Source organism: Podarcis gaigeae (genome assembly GCF_964106915.1).
Source record: "Podarcis gaigeae genome assembly, chromosome: 16".
NCBI classification, from domain to species: Eukaryota; Metazoa; Chordata; class Lepidosauria; order Squamata; family Lacertidae; genus Podarcis; species Podarcis gaigeae.
The window spans coordinates 3,619,951-3,641,025 of record NC_139693.1 but is presented as its reverse complement, the minus strand read 5'-3'; the positions used below and the strand labels follow the sequence as shown (position 1 = coordinate 3,641,025).

Below are 21,075 nucleotides of genomic sequence, written 5' to 3'. Positions count from 1 at the left end.
AAACTTCTGGATGTCCAATGAAGCTGAGTTTTGGAAGATTCGGGACAAATAAAAGAAAGGATTTCTTTTCATGCAGTGCAAAGTTAAACTATGGAAGGCAGGAGGCAGCAATGGCCACCAACAATGTGGTTTGTACGTTAACACTAAACCATAGTTTGCTTAGCCCAGGTGAGGTTTATTTGAACCATGGTTTGTTTAGCCTAATTGTGACTCATTTGAACCATGGTTTGTTTAGCCTAATTGTGACTCATTTGAACCATGGTTTGTTTAGCCGAAGTGTGGCTCATTTGAACCATGGTTTGTTTAGCCTAATTGTGACTCATTTGAACCATGGTTTGTTTAGCCGAAGTGTGGCTCATTTGAACCATGGTTTGTTTAGCCTAATTGTGGCTCATTTGAACCATGGTTTGTTTAGCCTAATTGTGACTCATTTGAACCATGGTTTGTTTAGCCTAATTGTGACTCATTTGAACCATGGTTTGTTTAGCCTAATTGTGACTCATTTGAACCATGGTTTGTTTAGCCTAATTGTGGCTCATTTGAACCATGGTTTGTTTAGCCTAATTGTGACTCATTTGAACCATGGTTTGTTTAGCCGAATTGTGACTCATTTGAACCATGGTTTGTTTAGCTGAATTGTGACTCATTTGAACCATGGTTTGTTTAGCCTAATTGTGACTCATTTGAACCATGGTTTGTTTAGCCGAAGTGTGGCTCATTTGAACCATGGTTTGTTTAACCTAATTGTGGCTCATTTGAACCATGGTTTGTTTAGCCTAATTGTGGCTCATTTGAACCATGGTTTGTTTAGCCTAATTGTGACTCATTTGAACCATGGTTTGTTTAGCCTAATTGTGACTCATTTGAACCATGGTTTGTTTAGCCTAATTGTGACTCATTTGAACCATGGTTTGTTTAGCCTAATTGTGACTCATTTGAACCATGGTTTGTTTAGCCTAATTGTGACTCATTTGAACCATGGTTTGTTTAGCCGAAGTGTGGCTCATTTGAACCATGGTTTGTTTAACCTAATTGTGGCTCATTTGAACCATGGTTTGTTTAGCCTAATTGTGGCTCATTTGAACCATGGTTTGTTTAGCCTAATTGTGACTCATTTGAACCATGGTTTGTTTAGCCTAATTGTGACTCATTTGAACCATGGTTTGTTTAGCCTAATTGTGGCTCATTTGAACCATGGTTTGTTTAGCCTAATTGTGACTCATTTGAACCATGGTTTGTTTTCTACCAGGGAACCACAATGTGAAGCCGTAGGGTGCTGTTAGCTTGTGAGCCACAGCTTGTTTCAACCATGGTTTGGCGCTATGTCTACATGCAGCAGCCTTGCTTAATCCCGGTTCCTTTGGCACGTGAACGCTGCTCTTCGGGGCGGCTGCCCCGCAGATGGAGAGGCAGAGGCCCAGGCCCGGCGCCCTGTACCTGCGTAGATGCAGACGAAGGAGCCCCTGGCGATGTCGTCCAGGCAGCGGATGCCCCAGCCCTTGTTCTGCGTCTTGAAGAGCTGCAGCCGGACCTGCAGGCCGTGTTGCACCAGGCGGTTCGTGCACATGTTCCGATTGCACTTGCAGCGCTTGTTGCACTCGTAGACGCTGGCAGAGGCCCGGGAAGAATAAGGGAGAAGATGCAGGGAGAGTCAAGCATTGGAAAGGGCTGCTTGCTGGGCCCAGAGAGTTCGCCTGCCTCACCCATCTTACAACAAGAGACGGCAACGTTCCCAAAATCAGGAAGCTGCCTTGATCTCGAGCCAAGCCACTGAGGTCCCTCTAGTGCAGGGGTCAGCAGACTTTTTCAGCAGGGGGCCGGTCCAATGTCCCACAGACCTTGTGGGGGGCCGGACTATATTTTGAAGAAAAAAATGAACGAATTCCTATGCCCCAGAAATAAACCAGAGATGCATTTTAAATAAAAGGACACATTCTACTCAAGGAAAAAACACGCTGATTCCTGGACCATCCGAGGGCTGGATTTAGAAGGCGATTGGGTCGGATCCAGCCCCCGGGCCTTAGTTTGCCTACCCACGCTCTAGTGTCGACCCAGCTCTGAAGGGATTCAGGCAGGGGGCATTCCTGGCCCTACCTATAAACCCTAGGAATGGGGTCTGGGACCTTCTGCAGGCAAGGCTGGTTCTCTTCAACTGTGCTACAGCCCTTCCTCTAAAAAGAAAGAAAGATTCTAGTCCTCATGTTTCTGAGTGAAAGCTGGTTTGGAGTCCAGCACTGAACGGACTTCCTCTTCGGGCCCAGAGAGTGTGCCTGCTCCACCTTTCTTAATAACAAGGGATGGTAATGTTCCCAGAGTCAGGAAGCTGCCTCGTGCTCAAGTCAGGCCTCTCGGTCCAGGTAGGTCAGTACTCCTGATCTAGTCCTCTTTCGCCGGAGGTATTTAAGCAGACATCGAGCTACCGTCGGTCAGGGATGCGGGAACCATGTCCTGCACTCATCAGGCAAGGCGGAGGAGAATCAGGAACCATCATGGGAGCACACAAACAAGCATACAATGTCCGCCCAAAATTTGCTCCCCAGGAATTCCCTCCCCTTGTGGTTCCTGGTTCCTCCTTCTGGAACAACAAAAGACAAGTCCCCTCCATATTCTCAGCAGCCTTTCAGACCTCTGGGGATGGCTTCCCATCCTCTCCTCTTACGCTACTCCTCTCCAGGTCAAAAAAGATGTTGTTTCTCATACAACTAGGGCTTCCCAAAACCACTTGCAATCCTGGCTGCCCTCCTCCGGGCGGGCAGCAGAGCAGACACATCACCTTGCCAACAAAGGTCCCTATAGTTAAAGCTCTGGTTTTCCCAGTAGTGATGTATGGAAGTGAGAGCTGGACCATAAAGAAGGCTGATCACCAAAGAATGGATGCTTTTGAATTCTGGTGCTGGAGACTCTTGAGAGTCCCATGGACTGCAAGAAGATCAAACCGATCCATTCTGAAGGAGATCAGCCCTGAGTGCTCACTGGAAGGACAGATCCTGAAGCTGAGGCTCCAAGACTTTGGCCACCTCAGGAGAAGAGAAGACTCCCTGGGAAAGACCCTGATGTTGGGAAAGATGGAGGGCACAAGGAGAAGGGGGTGAGAGAGGACTAGATGGTGGGACAGTGTTCTTGAAGCTACCAGCATGAGTTTGACCAAACTGGGGGAGGCAGTGGAAGACAGAAGTGCCTGGCGTGCTCTGGTCCAGGGGGTCACAAAGAGGCGGACATGACTAAACGACAACCACAACAAAAAGCTTACCCTGTGGGGAGGCATTCTTCCAGTCTCTTGTACTGAAACCCGGCGTTTGGGTTGGTCTGGCCCCCCGGGGTGCAGGCGGTCGCTTGGATCGTGAGCTGGTGGCAAGCGCATTTGGACCTGTCAAGGAGGAGGGGGGAAGTGTGGGGCTCAAGTCAGGAAACCAAACCCCCGGCTGTAAGGCCAGGGAGCGCCCCAGGGGTCTCTGCACAGCAGCATCAGAGCAGTTTGCAATCCCACCTCCCATTCAGCTGGAGAACACGGCCAAAACAGCTCTTTTAAGAATTGGCGCCCAAGTTCAATTCTGTTCCCCCCCCCCATCTTTCCATCCCTTTTCCATTGCGTGTCGGGTCTTTAATTTAGACAGTAAGCCTGCGGGCAGAGATTGCCATCTTTTTATCGGATGGCACATAAGTCGCCCTGGGAGCCTTTGCAGCTGAAGAGCAGGGCAGAAACTCTCCAAATTAACTGAAATAAATAAATAGATATAGTGTAGTCGCATTTATGGATTTAAAAGGTGTCGTGAGTCACTTGAGAGACCTTCCGAGTTACAAGTAACAAATGAGCCCAATCATACTTATATCCCCACTGCCACAGGTGCTGCATAACACCCGCTCCATGTTTCTTAGAAACCGATTTTTCAGCAGCACCTGCCCTCTGGAACTCCCCGACTATTGATATCAGGCAGGCAGCTGTAACCTTTGCTGCAACAGCTAAAATTTCTGTTTAGACAGAGCCCATTCAGCCACGCAGAACAGGACTCTCCTCATCTGATTCTCAGCAGCTGGAAGCACCTACAGCAGCCATTCACTTGCCTTCCATTCTTAGAATTGTAGAGTTGGAAGAGACCCCAAGGGTCATCCAGTCCAATCCCTTCCAATGCAGGAGTCTAGGTGCGGCTCAAACACACGACGTGGAGATTGACCCGTCTGAGCTACGCCAGACTGGTGTACGTTTTGATTTGTTATTGGCTTATTGTTGATTTTTATCTTTTCAATATTTCTAAGATTCATTTTTAACCCACAATTTCATTATACTATTTTCTTTCTAAACTGCTTAGGGGTTGTAGGTCTTAAAAACACACAAACCATTGAGCAGCATATAAATAAAAAAATACAGCCGTATCTTGGAAGCCAAATGCCTTGGCTCCTAAACAAATCGGCTCCCGAATGATCAAAACCCAGAAGTGAGTGTTCCGGTTTCCAAATGATTTTCAGAAGCTGAACGCCCAGCGCAGCTTCTGATTGGCTGCAGGATGTTCCCTGCAGAAGCCGCGCTTTGGTTTTCAAATGGTTCCGGAAGTCGAATGGACTCCTGGGATGCATTCTGTTCGGAAACCAAGGTACCACTGTATAGGCAATGACTAGGTGCATCCAACTGGCGTGCACATATAGCGCTGTCCCCGGAAGTGGGTGGGTGGGGGAATGGGATCACACACGTGGGGGGCCAGGAACACAACCCCCACGCAAAACAAGTCATTGCTGCAAATAACTGCAGGGCCCTCCAGCTGAAACAGGGTCCTTCCCACCCACCAGCTGCTTTTGGGGAGAAGAGGAAGCCGCTCACTTATCCCGGCACCCGTCCTCGCAGTCGCAGCCCACCAGGAAATCGGCGCCGGTGTTGATGTAGACCCCCTTCCCGGGGATGCGCTCCTTGCTGTAGGCCACCTGGGGCGGGGCGGTGTTGTCGATCTCGTTGACGCAGGAGAGGGGGACGTCCTCCTTGCCCATGGTGATGTCGGGGATGTAGTAGAAGGGCTTGTAGGGCTGGAACTTGCGGTCCACCAGGACGTAGGGGTCCAGGCAGAACATCTCCAGGAAGAGGAAGTCGCAGTTCGTCTCGAAGAGGTAGCGCTCCACCTCCGCCATGCTGCGCAGGCACAGCCCGCACGGCGTCTTGTAGATGACGTGGAAGCCCGTCTTGCGGTTGATCCGCCGGCGGGCCGTCATGCGGCGGAAGTCGTACAGCAGCGGGACCAGGAGGGGGTTGCGGCTGCGGTGCTGGTCGGTCTGGAAGGGGCGCGTCCGGGAGAGGCAGGTGTAGTTGCAGACGTGGGGCAGGTAGAAGAGCTTCTCCACAGGAGCCCGGTAGGTGGGGTCGTTGGGCACCCGGTCCATCATGCCGTAGAACTGCGGGGTGGGGCTGCTGGAGGGCTGGGCGCCCGAGAACCTTCCGGGGAGAGAATTGGGGTGGGGTTGGGGAGAGAGGGGGACTGGCAGTGAGCACAACGGGTGCAGCTGGGGCAGGATCCGCCCACCCACACTCACTCACTTGCAGGGTACCACTGATGCCCCCCCCTTTACAGCCTCCGTTAGCCTGCGCAAAGCAGAGTTACTCATTTTGCTGCACTTCTATTCTGCTGTTCGGATTTGGATTTGATATCCCGCTTTATCACTACCCTAAGGAGTCTCAGAGGGACGCGGGTGGCGCTGTCGGTGAGCCTCTTGCACTTGCCGATCAGAAGGTCGGTGGTTTGGATCCCCGTGACGGGGTGAGCTCCCGTTGCTCGGTCCCTGCTCCCGCCAACCTAGCAGTTTGAAAGCACGCCAGTGCAAGTAGATAAATAGGTACCACTCCGGCGGGAAGGTAAACAGCGTTTCCGTGCGCTGCTCTGGTTCGCCAGAAGCAGCTTAGTCATGCTGGCCACATGACCCGGAAGCTGTACGCCGGCTCCCTCAGCCAATAAAGTGAGATAAGCGCCGCAACCCCAGAGTCGGCCATGACTGGACCTGACGGTCAGGGGTCCCTTTACCTTTACGAAGTCTCAAAGTGGCTAACAATCTCCTTTCCCTTCCTCCCCCACAACAAACACTCTGTGAGGTGAGTAGGGCTGAGAAACTTCAGAGAAGTGTGACTGGCCCAAGGTCACCCAGCGTGTAGAGGAGCAGGGATGCGAACCCGGTTCACCAGATTACGAGTCTACCGCTCTTAACCACTACACCATGCTGGCTGATGATGATGCTAAGTCAAAGTCAATTTTCATGGCTTGTTTTCTCTTTGCCAGGCTCAGTCTGTCTCCTGAACGGAGTACGGAACAGCAGTAACTTACACCAACTTAACTTAAACTGGTTTCCTATACTCAGGATTGTTCTCTAAGTCTCTGTCTACCTCTGAGGCTGGAGACATGAAGGGGGTGGATTTGAGAAGATGAAAGGATGCTAACGGTATGTATGCCCATCCCACTTTTGCCTCTGGTAAGTGGATTTTGCTGGGTTTGTTTGTACAAAAAGGGTAAAGGTAAAGGGCCCCTGGACAGTTAAGTCCAGTCAAAGGCAACTATGAGGTAGCGGAGCTCATCTCACTTTCAGGCCGAGGGAGCTGACGTTTGTCCACAGTTTTCTGGGTCATGTGGCCAGCAGGACTAAAGTGCTACTGGAGCAACAGAACACCGTGACGGAAACCAGAGCGCACAGAAACGCCATCTACCTTCCCGCCACAATGGTACCTATTTATCTACTTGCGCCAGTGTGCTTTCAAACTGCTAGGTTGGCAGGGGCTGGGGCAGAGCAGTGGGAGCTCACCCCGTTGTGGGGATTAATAAAAATTAGGCTTCCAGCTTTAGACTTTCTTGTTTCCCCTGCCCTGCCCACCCAATGCACAGAGGCTGGCAGAGTTGCCATGGAGTAGACAGGACCAGCAAGAGATGGCGATACAGCTATTTACGTTCCCTGTTGCGTGTGGTTTCAGAACTCTGACACTCACCGGAACTGCTGGGTCACGCCCGTCTTGCCCACGGGAGGCGTTTCGCTCAGGATGGGGGAGGTCGGGGAGGGCGGCCCCGATCCCACCGAACCGGGACGCAAGAACGAAGTACTCTTCTTCGCCACCTGCTGCTTCTTGGCCTGAGCGAGCTGGCTCTCGAGGCTTCTGCGCCGAAAGGAGGAGGGCGAGAGATTCAGTACAAAACTCCCAAGGTTAAGGAAGGAGGCAGAAATGGCTGGAGTACGCCGGGCAATTGTTTCTGTCCTAGGAGTCCAATGCCCATCGTTCCCAGCAAGTGCGAGCAGTTGTTGTGGATGATGGGATTTGGAGTCCAGGGTTGTAGGGGAAGACCAGCATCATCCGTTCCAAGGAGTGGCGGCTCCCCAGGGTCTCAAGTGGAAAGGCTGCCCTCATCATTTGTGACTTTAGCCTTTTAGCTCACAGCTGTCAACTTACAGATTTGAAAATAAGGGACCAGCAGCCTCGAAAATAAGGGATCAGCAGCCAAAATAAGGGATTTCCCAAGGGGCACAGGTATGTTCAACTTCTGAGCCAAAGGCAGAAAGCCCAGCCATCAGCCAAACAAAGCCTCAAGCGGTGGTTCCCACAGCGCAGCAACCCGGCAAAGGGGATGCAGCAAGGGAAACCACCGTCACCTCTCCGCTGGGAAGCGCTGAGCAAAGGCGAGTCCCCAGGCAACGCGGCCAATTTGATTGGCACAAGGCATGCAAGCTCCACCCCCCCAGTCGTTCTCAGACTCCTCATTGGGTGAGCAACGCAGCCATGCGACACAGTTGGAGCCTCCTTCCTCCCTGGCCGGCAGGGAGGGAGGGAGGGAGAGGAGCTGCTTCCTTTGGAATTTAAGGGACATCATCAATAAGGGACAGCAGTTGGACACGGCGCTGGGATAAGGGGCTTTCCCGTCAAATAAGGGACGGTTGACAGCTATGCTTTTAGCTGAACACACCAAACCCAAGACTGCCAGCCTGCAGACCTTGGAGCGATGCCACTTTGCCCGCCGGGAAACACAGAGCAAGCGATAACCCTCCCAGGCTCCCCATCGCGGAGCAATCCTCAGTGACTTACTCCACATCAATGAACTGGGGAGAAACCGGCTGGGACATCACAACAGGCATTGGCGGAGGAGGTTCCACGGGCTTGAACTGTGAGCTGGTCCCCGTTAAGTCGTGTGTGTACTGGACGACCGGCCCTTTGCTCCGGACGGCCCCTGGCGGGAGAGAGAGAGAGATAGAAAAGTTTAGAATGGGAGAGAAGCTTGGAGACAGAGGCGGGCAAGTCGATTTCACACAGCCGTGTCCCAAAATGTGGGTCCGTGCTCGTTATATTCTTTTTCTGGTATGGTTGCAAATTGCTTTGGGGAAGGGATGCACAAATTTAACGAACTTAAAGGACACCCTTCCCCTTGCGGTATCTCCCCCTCCTCATTCCCGACAACGCGGGTCACGGGCAATTCTCAGAATGGCGCTCAGAAAGACAGGAGGGGGCAGGCTTTACCGACGTTGGGGCGAGTCCTCATTTGGCCTCCTTGCTTTTTCTCCAGGGTGGAAGCGGTGGAGGTCTTCATGCTGAACATCGGCTCCAGGCGGGTGGATCCCCGGTAGATCCATTCACAGCGCTTGTCATCCTGGCAGTGCGGGGAGAGCAAAAAGGCACCATGGCTCAGTTCCCTCAGGGAGGGTCAAGGGATTAATGCACACATACAAGTTTAGCACTCTTGGTCACACTGGGCTTCTGGTGCCGTACACCCTCCTGTCCAGCAGGGGGAGTGTGTCAACCCACCCCCCCCAGAAGTCCAGTGGTACAGCAGTAATCTTTTGGTCACACTGGACTTCCTGTGCTATGTACCCTCCTGACCTGTAGGGGGAGGTATGTACACAAACACCCACCCAAGCACCCATCTCTTGGTCACATTGGGTTTCTGGTGCGCTACATCCTCCTGACCTGCAGGGGGAGTGTATCCACCTCTCCCCCAGAAGTCCAGTGGTACAGCAGTAATCTTTTGGTCACACTGGACTTCCTGTGCTATGTACCCTCCTGACCTGTAGGGGGAGGTATGTACACAAACACCCACCCAAGCACCCATCTCTTGGTCACATTGGGTTTCTGGTGCGCTACATCCTCCTGTCCTGCAGGGAGAGTGTGTAACCCCCCCCCCCCCAGGTCCAGTGGTACAGCACTAATCTTTTGGTCACACTGGACTTCCTGTGCTATGTACCCTCTTGACCTGTAGGGGGAAGTATGTACACAAACACCCGCCCCAGCATCCATCTCTTGGTCACGCTGGGCTTCTGGTGCGCTACACTCTACTGTCCTGTAGGGGGAGTTTGTACGCCGCCCCCAAAGGCCCAGCAGTTCAGCACTTGTCTCTTGCAATCGCTGGGCTCCTGCTGCTGTTCACCCCCCTGTCCTGTAGGGGAGCAGGGACAACAAATCTCGCGTCCTGGGAAAGACGCGGAAAGGGCAGTGGACCCCCGTTGTATTCCGACAGAGAGATAATCCAAAACAGGCAAGGAAGGGTGAGCGATACCTTAGCGGATCCTACCAGGAAGAGGATTTTGACCAGGCTCCCGTCGACTTCTTCCACACGGGACTTCCACCAGGTCCCCTCCCACTCGGTTTTGATCAGTTGGCCACTCTTGAGCAAGACCATCGGCCGGTTCGGGTACGCCGTGACGTACTCCTCGATGAAATCCCGGCACGAGATGTCTTCTATGTCCTCCCATGACTTCTTGACTGGTGGAAGGAAAACACACGGATTGCTTTTTTTATTAAAAAAAAAAGGAACTAAAAAACGGAATTTTTCCCGCATGGAACACTTTTCAAAATACTTTTCTTGCCTTTCCAGCTTTATCATCCACACAAAGCAACTTATAAAAGGAGGCGCTCGCCTGGCACCATCATTGCATGCAGCAAAAAAACTCCTTTCTCATCAGGCCTTTGGCTTTTAATCATCTATATGTCAAGGTTTCCCTAACTTGGTTGCCCAGACCTTTTTGGACTACAATTCCCATTATCCCTGATAAGTGGTCCTGCTAGAAATGATGGGAGTTGTACTTCAAAAAGAGCCGGATACCCTATCCTTGTTGTGTAGTTTGGATGTTTTAATGCCATCTATATCTATATCTATACACACACACACAAACACACACACACACACACGGTGGTACTTGAGTTTCCGAGCATCTCGGAAGCCGAATGTTTTGGTTTTCGAATGCCGAAAACCCAGAAGTAAACGCTTCCGCTGCATGTTTTCCAATTTTCTCAATTGAAATTGCTGCCCGCCCTTTGTGCCTTGGTTGTCCAAAGTTTCAGAAGTCTTCCAGAACAGATTACGTTCGACAACCGAGGTATCACTTTGTATGTATATGTGTGTGTGTGTGTGTGTGTGTGTGTATATATATATATATATATATGGGTGCAGTGCTTTTTTTCTAAAAAAATGTTTAGGGGTATGCGTACCCCCAGAAAAAAAGCACTGAATGGGGTGTGGGTGTATATATACGTATGCATATATATATGTGTGTGTATGTGTGTGTATACACACACACACACACACACGAAAAAAATAATGCTGGTTTTAGCGTACTGTATGTGCTTGTTTTTTTGCTGAAACAGTTGTAAGTCGCTTCGAGTTGCCTAGCAAACCTTAGGGATGCAAAGCTGCTACCGTCTTTCCCTTACTGTAATGCTGCTGTTTCAGTTAACTGCCATCTCCCTCCACACACACACAGTTTTTGTAAAAAGAAGAGGAAAGCTTCACACCCTCAGAAGGCAGAAGAGAAACCTGTTTAGATAAATGAACGATCAGATTGAAACAAACAAACTCACGAGGCCTGCAGATCAGGTAGAGCTCTGGCTGGACGACGTAGGAGGCGTAACCATCATCGAAGAAGATGAGGAACCTGGGAGGGAGGGAAGGGGGGAGGCAATGCCCAGTTAAACAGCAGGACTCAATCCCAAGGATTCTACCACCATCTCTTTCCTTTAATGCTTTAAATAGTTGTCTTTAACCATTTTTCTCTAACTGGTCATTTCATTGTTTTATTCTTTTTTGCAAACCACTTCCAGGTATTTTGCTATTGCTGGGTTTTTTGTTTTTGTTTACAGTCAAGTGATATATGCATTTTTGGAAAGAAATAAGTGTTAGGGGAACAGGGTTTCGCAAATCCTTCCATAACCAAAAATCCACACACCCATGACGCAGGTGGCGCTGTGGGTAAAACCTCAGTGCCTAGGACTTGCTGATCGTAAGGTCGGCGGTTCAAATCCCCGCGGCGGGGTGAGCTCCCATTACTCGGTCCCTGCTCCTGCCCACCTAGCAGTTCAAAAGCACATCAAAGTGCAAGTAGATAAATAGGTGCCGCTTTCTAGCGGGAAGGTAAACGGCGTTTCCGTCTGCGGCACTGGTGCTGGCTCACCAGTTACAGCTTCGTCACGCTGGCCACGTGACCCGGAAGTGTCTCCAGACGGCGCCAGCTCCCGGCCTCTTGAGCGAGATGAGCGCGCAACCCTAGAGTCGGTCATGACTGGCCTGTACGGGCAGGGGTACCTTTACCTTTTACACACATCCATACTGTTATGCAGTTAAGACAAACCACCTGGGAGATCTACCCTGGCAATCCAGAGTGAGCTTCTGCCCACTTCGCAAGGTTAGGGTGAGTGACAGGGGTCCCTATTTACACATTAACGCCTAACACAACCCTAGCTTAGCTTCTCTCTCTGTTCATAGCCGTCAAGCGTCCCTTATTTGGCGGGGCAGTCCCTTATCCCAGCGCCACGTCCCGCTGCTGTCCCTTATTGATGATGTCCCTTAAATAAGCTACTGAAGGTAATGGGGCCCTTTCTATGTCTAGCTGTCCTTTGTCAACAAAAAATTGTTGCTTTTTTTGTCTTGAATATATGCTATATGGTGATTTATGGACCTGATAGGTACCTAAAGCCATTTGCATGCAACAAAATATGTATTTTATCAAAGTAATTGTTGATCCCTTATTTTGGCTGCTGATCCCTTATTTTCGAGGCTGCTGGCCCCTATTTTTCAAATCTGTAAGTTGACAGCTATGTCTCTGTTCATTGCAGAATCTCCCTAGGCCTGATTCCTCTCTTCGAGTAATTCTGCCTGCCTGGAAATGTGTCCTTGAACTCTGTGTCACTCGCTTCTCTGGATGCAGGCTAGAAGGTGAGTGAGTGTACAGTCGTACCTTGGTTTTCAAACGCCTTGTGACTCAAACCTTTTGGCTCCTGAACACCGCAAACCTGGAAGTGAGTGTTCCAGTTTGCGAACGTTCTTTGGAACCCGAACGTCTGACACAACTTCTGATTGGCTGCAGGAGGCTTCCTGCAGCCAATCAGAAGCCGCGCCTTGGTTTTTGAACGTTTCCGGAAGTAGAACGGATTCCGTTCAAGAACCAAGGTGCAACTGTATTATCTATTTCATTTATTTCATAAATTTTTTTTAGACTGCTTGACTGTAAAAATCTCAAAGTGGTTTACAAAAGAGATAAAGCAATAAAAATTTTCAGTAAGGAAAATTAACAGCAATCATTTAAGACTGAAAACGGGTTAAAACATGCATCAAACTTTCTGAACATCAGGGCAGGCTTGTCTGAACAAACATGTTTTTAGCAGGCGCCAAAAAGGAGCACAAGGAAAGCGCCCGCCAATAGGCAGGGAGTTCCAAAGTGTAGGAACTAGTCTACCGTGCAAAAAAGGTAAAATTGGACATACATTGCTCCGCCCACTTATTTACATTGCTCTGCCCACTAATGAAAATCTACATTCCACTTGACAGTAATGAAACCTCAGAGCTGTTTTTTACGCAAAAATAAGGCAAAATAGGGGATTAAAAATCAACAATAAAAATTCGGTTAAAAGCCAGTCGCTGAAACATTCAACAGCAAACTTTTAAAAAAAACCACAACCCAGAACCTTTACGTGTCTGGAGAGGCTGGCCTGAACAAAGATGTTTTCTGCAGTTGCCTCTGTCCCCTCCCAGCACCCTGGCATGCGGCCCCCACAAAACTGCCCAATATGGCCCTTGGACTTAAAGGAAAAAGTTCTCCGCTGTTGCTAGCCTGTCTCCCGCTTTGGTCCTGCTTCTCTAAATGAATACAGTCATACGCTTCGGGTTAAGCATTTTCAGGTTGCGCTCCGTGGCGACCCAGAAGTAACGGAGTGCGTTACTTCTGGGTGTCGCCGCATGCGCATACTGTCAAAATGACGTCACGTGCATGCACAGAAGCACTGAAATGTGACCCGCGCACGCGCAAACACGGGTTACGTTTGCTTCGAGATGCGAACGGGACTCCGGAACGGATCCCGTTCGCATCCCGAGGTACCACTGTATATCGGAAGCAATGATGAAAGAACTGCAATGGTTTCTTGACAATAAAAAGGGAAAGGTAACCCGCTCTGACCCGCCCACCCCTCAGACCTCATCTTGTTCTTGACGTTGGGCGTCTCGGCCACGATCCCGGCGTAGAGCCACATCTGGTTGCCGTCCTTGTACTTAGCCACCACCCGGCTCCCGACATGGAGCTTGTCGGCCGAAGGATGGTAGTCGTAGGCGATGTGGTTCCCCGAGAGAAGGCTCTTCCCTTTGTTGTCAAACTTCACCTTGTATTTCTTCCCAGGGCCTGGGAGGGGGCGAAAGGGGAGGAGCGGTGGCTGAAAAATGGGGCGACCCTGGCTCGCAACTTTACGATACGATACGATATCTTTATTGTCATTGCCCCATTCAGAACAATAAAATTGAAAAATCTACATAAGACATTCAAAAACCCTTAAAACTCTGAAACCCCATTTTAAAATACAATACACTATAGAGACTCCTTATAGGTAAAGGTAAAGGTACCCCTGCCCGTACGGGCCAGTCTTGACAGACTCTGGGGTTGTGCGCCCATCTCACTTAAGAGGCCAGGGGCCAGCGCTGTCCGGAGACACTTCCGGGTCACGTGGCCAGCGTGACATCGCTGCTCTGGCGAGCCAGAGCCGCACACGGAAACGCCGTTTACCTTCCCGCTGGTAAGCGGTCCCTATTTATCTACTTGCACCCGGAGGTGTTTTCGAACTGCTAGGTTGGCAGGCGCTGGGACCGAGCAGCGGGAGCGCACCCCGCCGCAGGGATTCGAACCGCCGACCTTTCGATCAGCAAGTCCTAAGCGCTGAGGCTTTAACCCACAGCGCCACCTGCGTCCCTAGAGACTCCTTATACTGCGTTTAAAACCAGAATTTCATTTGAGTAGAAACTGTTTCTCAGTTTCTGGGGTGCGCACTATCTCTGCAGCTTTCTTATGGCACCTGGAAGCGTAGATTTGATCCAAGGTGGGAAGATTTCACCCAATTATTCTCTCCGCAGTCTTTACAACCCTGGACAGCATTGTTTTTTCCCTGACCGTGCAGCTCCCAACTTTTTTGCATCCCAGCCGGTCATTACAAATAGGGGCCAATTTTTAACCTAAGCTTTTTTTTGGGGGGGGGGGAGAGTATGATTATGGTGTCTTACACCAAGACAGGTGCTAAAGTCCTCAGTCTATTAGAAGTGACATGGCAGTTATCGTGGGGCGTAGGATCCTTTGCTATTCAAGCAGATAGACCCCCAGATGGCTCTCTCCCCCCCCAAAACCCCTCACTTCTTTCCTTATTTCAAAAAAATACACACAGTGCTCGGTTGTTTAAAAATGCAACCTCAAAACCGTTTACAAAAACAGATGGTATGGGATTAGCAATAAGAAAAGTTAACAGCGATAATTTAAGACCTTCAAAAAGACTGAAAACAGATAAAAACGTGCACATCAGATTTCTAAACTTCTGGATAGGCTTGTCTAAACAAGAATGCTTGCTGAAGAGAGTAGATAGAAAGCGTCAAAACGATGGGAGTTCCAAAGCGTAGTTGCTGCCGCCCTAAAAAGATCGAGATTGCAGAACGGGCATTATGTGGTATCCATACCAGCACCTGTCCTGCCAATCCTGGGCCAATCCTGACAGCTGAATTGCCACCCACCTGTCAATCATCTGCCCCCCCCCTTTGTTTGCTACCTCAACTGTTTTCAGAACACCCTCTCCAAATGCTGTTTTGCCCTGCGTTTTGAAGAGAAAGGAACTTCTGCAGATCTGACAATTAGCTGATCAGCAGTGCCCCCAAACACCGTCTCAGGCAAGCCTCACCAACACCTGCCCCCCTCACCTGTAGTTATATTTTCCAGCTGAGATCAGGCAGGCCCACTCTCCCTGTTGAACTTTCGGTGCCTACTGAAGGCCTTCCTAATATATCCCAGAAAACATTTTAACTGAATTCTGGTGTTATCGATTTCTGTTTCCGCAGCACACTCTTGCACATCGCTTAGTGGCGAGTGCACATGAGAGGCAAGCTCTAAGTAAATAAAACAGTGCGATCCTTTGGCCAGCAGGCTGGCGCACTCACCCACAGTCTGGATGGCGATCAGGGTGCCCTTGTGCCAGGTCTTTGTCCGCTTCTTCCCCAGGACGCGGTCCCCGACGGATAAGTCTCCATCGTGGGTGAGCTCACAGCCGGGACTCACCTGCTGTGATCCTGCAAACAGGCAGAGGGGGGAGGATACTTGAGAACCGTTTCCTTTAGACTCGTGCTCCAGATCCGTCACTGCTGTCATTATGGGATGCTCTGCCACACGACCAGGAGGTCTGCTCTGTGACAGTGGGGATCAGGGTCAAAAAGCCTCTGGATCTACAGTAATACCTCGGAAGTCAAGTGGAATCTGTTCCGGAAGTCTGTTCGACTTCCAAAACATTCATAAACCAAGGCGCAGCTTCCGATTTGCTGCAGGAATCTCCTGCAGCCAATTGGAAGCTGTGTCAAACATTCGGGTTCCAAAGAACGTTTGCAAACCGGAACACTCACTTCCGGGTTTGCAGCGTTCCGGAGCCAAAACGTTTGACTCGCAAGGTGTTCAGGTTCCAAGGTACGACTGTATTTGCAATTTTGCAGGTCCTCACCCAGAAGCATCTTGTTCATGCTCACAGAACTGCCAACAGAAGACTAGAGAATGTTAAGTGATTGCTTCTTCATACACCCCAAAATTATTATGTCTACCCTTGTCTCTGCAGCTATCCTTCTGAAATTTCTCAGGCTTCAGTGCTCTCTGGAGGGATGACCTTGCTCCAGTTCTGGCCAAAGATAAGAAAGTTGAAGACAGATTGCAAGAAAGAGAGAGAAGTTACTACCAGGAACTTGACAATAAACTGCTTGAGCATTTCTGGTTGTACCCCATTATTGTTTACTAAAAAAAATGCTGCTGTTTTATACCCAGATTGGCAGTTCTTCTATGCAACATTCCTTGTGCATTTGGATTCATGTCACCAATCGTAAGCAGAGTTGTATTATATTATGTGGTTTTATATATTGATTTTATTCTGTGAACCGCCCTGAGACCCCTGGGTATAGGGCGGTATATAAATTCAATAAATAATAATAACAATAACCCTGCAGCCTACGAAGTGCCCCAGACTGAGGAGGCCTCCCCGCCCCCCAAAAAGCCAAATGAGGATCTGAATCAAATCTTCTGGCCAGTACCATATTTTTTGCCCTATAGGGCGCATCGGCCCAGAGTGCACCTAGTTTTTTTGGGGGGGGAGAGTAAAGAAAAAAAAATTATTTCCCCCCTCAGGCGCGGGGCTGGGGCGGGAGAAGCCCGAGCTTCCCCCGACCCCAGCCCCCAGAACAGGCTTGCGCCAGGCTCCCCAGGCTTGCGGATATCTGCCCGAATCTCGCTGGAGAGCGAGAGGGGTGCGCACCGACCCCTCTCGCTCTCCAGGCTTCAACGAAAGCCTGCATTCGCCCCATAGGATGCACACACATTTCCCCTTCATTTTTGGAGGGGGGAAAGTGCGTCCTATAGAGCAAAAAATATGGTATATGCCATGGATGCAAACCAATCACAAGGTTCCCTTTAGCCACACACCCACTGGCAAGTGGACTCCAGAGGACTGACCACCCCAGTGTACACAGATAAAAATGCAGCCCTGAAAAATGTTAGCAGGCGGGCTGCAAGGCTGAAGCCGGCTCACATATTGGACCACTGATATTTTTCGCGCACAACTACCCCGGTAGGAGTCCAGGCCGTCCTTTCTGTTCACGGCGTCCATGAATTTCTGAACATCCTGCGCAGACTTCCTCATGGCAGCCATGGCTTCCCGAAGCTGCAGACAGAAGGGACAGGCATCTCTTAAGTACCTCCTTTTAAAAAATTTTCCCGGGAGAACAAAACAAGCACAGGACTCGAACCCAGAACACCAAGAGGTGAGCTTCTCTCGGCCGGCCATGCTATCTGGATGGTTGGCCATAGAGGGAGAACAGGAGGGCCCTTTTTGGACTAGCAGAGCTGAGGTGGTGCTCTTGGGAATCATAGGTAAAGGTAAAGGTAAAGGACCCCTGACCATTAGGTCCAGTTGTGACCGACTCTGGGGTTGTGGCGCTCATCTCGCTTTACTGGCCAAGGGAGCCAGTGTCCAGCTTCCTGGTCATGTGGCCAGCAGGACTAAGCTGCTTCTGGAGAACCAGAGCAGTGCACGGAAACACCGTTTACCTTCCCGCCAGAGTGGTACCTATTTATCTACTTGCACTTTGACGTGCTTTCGAACTGCTAGGTGGGCAGGAGCAGGGACCGAGCAACGGGAGCTCACCCCGTCACAGGGATTCGAACCGCTGATCTTCTGATCGGCAAGTCCTAGGCTCTGTGGTTTAACCCACAGTGCCACCTGCGTTGTAGAAACATGGAATTATGGAGCTGGAAGGGGAACCTGAGATTCATCTAGTCCAGAGCTTTCCAAACTGTGTGTTGCAACACGTTAAGTGTGTTGGCTGCAGTGTGTATGTGTGTCGCACAAACGCTCCCTGCCCTTCTCCTGGGGCTGGAAAGGCTTGGTTTAACCTCCAGTTTGCTAGTAAAACTGAATCACTGTGTAGTGAAAGGATGCAAACCTGAATTACTGTGCGGCGAAAGGATGCAAACCTGAATTACTGTGTGGCGAAAGGGCGCAAACTTGAATTACTGTGTCACGAAAGGATGCAAACCTGAATTACTGTGCCGCGAAAGGATGCAAACCTGAATTACTGTGTAGTGAAAGGATGCAAACCTGAATTACTGTGTCGCGGAATGACGCATGTCAACAACGTGTGCCACCATCTTGAAAAGTCTGGAAAGCTCTGATCTAGTCCAACCCCTTGCAATGCAGGACTACACAGCTATCTCCTACAAGGACCCAATCTGCAACCTTGGCATTATCAGCATCCTGCTCTAATCAACTGAGCCAGCAATGCCCTTGAAATGTGGCATAGTTACAGACATAGCTTGCTGCTCATGTTCAAGGTGACTCCCCTTCTCCTGGCAATTTCCCTACCCACCCAGCTAATTTTCCCTGCTCCCAGGCAGCAAACGGAAAAGCACCCAGTGGCAAGGAGTGAAAGCTGGTGGAAATCAGCACAGTAAGGTTCAACCAGTCATCAGACCCAGACACCTCCCCTTCGCACATGCCTCTCCCTTGAACAAAGGGGGGCTGGAACCTTCAGTTCCCAGGATTGGGGCCCCAGGCCCTGAGGGCACCTGCTGAAGCTGGGCAGGTTGCAGGAAAACATTTATCTACAAGATCTTGATGCTCAAGTGATTTCCCACCACCCAAAAAACTCACCAACTTCTGATCCTTCGCCATTTTGTTACTTGCATCTGCTGAAATTAAAAAAAGTTTAGATGTAAAAAAAACCCTTACTTCTAGGAAGTATCTATAAGCCTGCCACCCATTTCAGATGAGTCATAATCAATTACAGTGGTACCTCGGGTTAAGAACTTAATTCGTTCTGCAGGTCTGTTCTAAACCTGAAACTGTTCTTAACCTGCAGCACCACTTTAGCTAACCTCCCACTGCCGCCACGCGGTTTCTGTTCTCATCCTGAAGCTAAGTTCTTAACCCGAGGTACTATTTCTGAGTTAACAGAGTTTGTAACCTGAAGCGTCTGTAACCCGAGGTACCACTGTATTGTGTGTGAGGGGGAATACGCACCCGATTTTTCTGTATACATCCTCCACCCTCCCCATTCCATTTTTCTTTAGTGCTGTGTTATTTACATTGTAAGCCTTGGGGCAGAGGATGTCTTTTTAGCAACTGTTGCAAGCTGCTCTGGGAGCCTTTTCCGGCTGAATAGAGAACTAAAAATGCTTTGTTTATCTCTGCATATATTGTTGGCTTCCATCTGTCTCAAGAGACAGTGGAGTGTACCTCTGTGGGTGAAATCAAACTGCTGCATTAGCAGCACCTAAGCCCTGGGACGCAAGCCTGGGCAATGTCTCAGGAGGTCCTGGACTGCTCAGACAAGCCCCCCACTCCTCAGCCTTGCTGATGTGGTCCAAAGGAACAGTGGCGTAGCGTGGGGGGTGCAAGGGGGGCCGGGCGCACAGGGCGCAACATCTGGGGGTGCGCGCTCGCACTCGCAGCTCTCTGCCCCTACCTGGCTCACTCACTCTCTCTCACTGCAGTGCTGGCTGTGCGAATCCGATCCAAGCTGCCGGGTCGCCGCCCACTGTGGAAGGGGAGGGTGCCAGGCGTGCGTTGCGGTGCAGAGCGGAGAGAGAGCGAGGGACTATCTGGGGGAGGGACAGTGCAGCGGCCGCCCAGCGCAGCGCTCAGCGCGGGAGAGAACCACACCCGACCAGCCCAGGCAGCAGCAAGAAGAAGCTGGCAGCAGCGGCAGGTTAGGGGTTAGGGGGCACAAATTACTTGCCTTGCCCCGGGTGCTGACAACCCACGCTACGCCACCGCGAAGGAAAGCAGAGCAATACGTTTGGCACCAGCTTGGCTGCAGGAGTTGCCAGAAGGAGGCAAGGTGCCATCCTACCGTCTCTGGACTTGTGTAGGGTTTACACCTTAGTCTTTTTTTCTTCCAAAGATACCCCGCAAGACAGCGGAGGTTTAGGATCAGAGTTTTCCTTCTCCTAGATGGGCTACCTTCCCAGGTCGGCGAGCCCCACCTGCCCCTCACTTCCCTATATGCATATAAGGCATCAGAGGACATCTCAGAGCCTCGGGTCCTCCAGATGCTGCTGAACTACAACTCCCATCATCCTTAGCCTTCGAAGCATAGCTAGGGTTAATGAGAGTCAGTAGTTCAGCAACAGTTGGAGGACCAAAGATCCCTGGTCTTTCTTACTTGACTCCACCAGGCGCCTAACCTGAATCGATGCTCATGACATCGTCATCGTCGTCCTCATCAGGGATCTCAATCACTTCCATGGGCTTGGATGCAGCATCGTCCTCCTCCGAGTCAGTCTCCAGATATTCCAGGCCCAGGTTCGCATAGATATCCTTGACAAGAACTTCACATTCACCCACAGCCCTGTTGGGGTAGCAAGAGAGAGAGAGAGAGAGAGAGGAAGAAGAATTGGATTGGCTATCCCGCTTTATCCCTACCCGAAGGAGTCTCAAAGCGGCTCACATTCTCCTTTTCCCTTCCTCCCCCACGGCAGCTCCATGTGGAGGAGCGGAGACGCGAACCCGGTTCCCCAGATTACGAGACTATCGCTCTTAACCACTACACCACACTGGAGAAATCAGTGTGTTGGAGTGTCAGACTACAGTTTGGAAGACGAGGGTTCGAATCCTCACTCAGCCATGGAGCTCACTGGGTGTGATCTGGGTGGGGGGGGTCACTGCCTCACAGCCCAACCTACCTTACAGAATACATGATAAAGCTATTTTTAGCCATCTCACCCCTTGCTTTTTCCTGTAAGACCAATTCTAGCACGTGCTAGAAATGTGCTAGGAGGAAGGCACGCTTGGCAAATCCACACCATGGTCAACTCCTGCCTGGAAACCAATGTCCCCACTGTGGAAGGACGTGTGGATCCAGAATTGGCCTCCACAGTCACTTACGGACTCACTGTTAAAACCGTGTTTATGGAAGACAATCTTACTCAGCTACGAGGGATCGCCAAAGAAGACGACGACCAACTGCAGTCGTTAACAGTCGTCAACAGGTTTACCACACCTATCAGCCAATCACCCATTTCCACCACCCTTCTGAGTAATGCCCTTCCCCACCCTCTCACTATATATATAAGGGTCTGGTGACTTTCAGT

The 21,075-nt window shown here is 50.4% G+C and overlaps 1 protein-coding gene across 5 annotated transcripts in view; it reads right to left on the bottom strand.

The window, feature by feature from the left end:
• Positions 1–21,075, bottom strand: part of SETDB1 (SET domain bifurcated histone lysine methyltransferase 1) — a 40,654-nt gene that overhangs the window by 12,641 nt on the left and 6,938 nt on the right. For 2 of the 5 annotated variants that reach the window (XM_083715523.1, XM_083715524.1), the window contains exons 3-15: positions 20,170–20,333; positions 18,635–18,672; positions 17,050–17,146; positions 15,393–15,521; positions 13,404–13,605; positions 10,799–10,872; positions 9,498–9,703; positions 8,465–8,594; positions 8,036–8,177; positions 6,950–7,114; positions 4,814–5,416; positions 3,251–3,367; positions 1,438–1,607 (exon numbers count right to left, since the gene is read on the bottom strand). In XM_083715523.1, coding sequence (XP_083571649.1) covers positions 1,438–1,607; positions 3,251–3,367; positions 4,814–5,416; positions 6,950–7,114; positions 8,036–8,177; positions 8,465–8,594; positions 9,498–9,703; positions 10,799–10,872; positions 13,404–13,605; positions 15,393–15,521; positions 17,050–17,146; positions 18,635–18,672; positions 20,170–20,333 — 2,237 coding nt within the window. The remainder of the gene's footprint in view (positions 1–1,437; positions 1,608–3,250; positions 3,368–4,813; positions 5,417–6,949; positions 7,115–8,035; positions 8,178–8,464; positions 8,595–9,497; positions 9,704–10,798; positions 10,873–13,403; positions 13,606–15,392; positions 15,522–17,049; positions 17,147–18,634; positions 18,673–20,169; positions 20,334–21,075) is intronic. The other 3 variants (XM_083715526.1, XM_083715525.1, XM_083715527.1) reach the window with 3 other exon arrangements.